The sequence below is a fragment of the Perkinsus marinus genome (assembly GCF_000006405.1).
Source record: "Perkinsus marinus ATCC 50983 genomic scaffold scf_1104296935230, whole genome shotgun sequence".
NCBI classification, from domain to species: domain Eukaryota; phylum Perkinsozoa; order Perkinsida; family Perkinsidae; genus Perkinsus; species Perkinsus marinus.
The window spans coordinates 1-1,282 of record NW_003214544.1 but is presented as its reverse complement, the minus strand read 5'-3'; the positions used below and the strand labels follow the sequence as shown (position 1 = coordinate 1,282).

The 1,282-nt window shown below is 43.8% G+C and overlaps 1 protein-coding gene across 1 annotated transcript; it reads left to right on the top strand.

Annotated features, from left to right (window-relative positions):
• Nucleotides 1-548: 548 nt before the first annotated feature.
• Nucleotides 549-1,275, top strand: Pmar_PMAR021594 (conserved hypothetical protein; the record flags this gene model as incomplete). Its single annotated transcript, XM_002784463.1, has 6 exons — nucleotides 549-593; nucleotides 637-765; nucleotides 813-918; nucleotides 966-1,026; nucleotides 1,088-1,163; nucleotides 1,215-1,275. Coding segments are annotated over 6 exons (478 nt in total), but the record flags the coding sequence as incomplete, so codon positions are not given.
• Between the last annotated feature and the right edge of the window lie 7 nt (nucleotides 1,276-1,282).

Sequence of the window (1,282 nt, the reverse complement as noted above, 5' to 3'; positions counted from 1 at the left end):
TCATCGAGTCATATGCCACTATCTCCAGTGTAACCCAGTAGTACGGTAGTAGTACATCATCTAAGTGTAATATCTGATCCCAATGGTAATAGCCATCAATACCCGATTGGGTAACAGGAGTTGTAGTGACCGAGGTATACTCATCTCGACTAAGCCGTACTGCTACTAAAGGATGATATGATGATATATGGTCTTGTAGATGCCGCCTACCTTGGCCTATGAGAAGTGATACGACCATATGCAGCTGTGGCGGCAGTCGGGCAGTGGGGAGGGGAGTCCATCTTGCTATTCTTGTAGATCTTGCATTTCCTCAATATTTCATTACTTTTCTAACATCGTCTTCTTCGCAGTAGAGGAGGATGTCTAATCTATTAGTTCGATCGTTAAAGCACGTGAAGCGACCCCCTACGAACCATTCAAGTAAGTGTGATACCCTGCTCTGTAACGACTGGTCTATGTTGCCCTCCGACCTCATCTTAACAACATCCTCAGGGACTGTGCTGGGTTTTGCTTCTGCTGCAGCTGGTGTTGCTGGTAGTAATGCTCATATGGCAGAGGTATCCCAGCCAGGTCATGAAGGGAAGATATCTCAGGTAGGTGGTTACTATTACTACTATCTCCTATAACCTTCCTCAGGTTATCGGTGCTGTTGTTGATGTCCACTTCGCATCTGGTAGATTGCCACCTGTATTGAATTCTCTTGAGGTCCAAGGTTTTGAGCATAGACTGGTCCTTGAGGTTGCTCAACATCTTGGAGAGAATACGGTTAATATGTTTGTTACTGTTAGATGCTCTTTACAATGCCTTAATAGGTCCGTACTATTGCTATGGATGGTACAGATGGCCTCATACGTGGTCAAAAGGTGGTGGATACTGGTGCTCCTATATCAGTCCCTGTTGGTCAAGGGACACTTGGACGTAAATGACTACTCCATAGGTGTTCCTTTTTGTATGTATGCTTTTAGGTATTATGAATGTGATAGGTGAACCTATCGATGAATTGGGTCCTATTGAGTGCAATACCAGGTAATACTCTATGCGTAGTAGTGCATATGATGGTAGATATCTCTTATTCTTGTTATTGCAGATGGCCTATTCATAGACCAGCTCCTACGTTCTCTGAGATGGATACTGTTGCTAGACAGTTGTATACAGGTATTAAGGTAATTCAACTTAGTAGTATGAGGCTAATCATACTTCATCTTTCATCATAGGTTGTAGACCTGTTAGCACCATACACCAAGGGTGGTAAGATGGGTCTCTTTGGTGGTGCTGGTGTTGG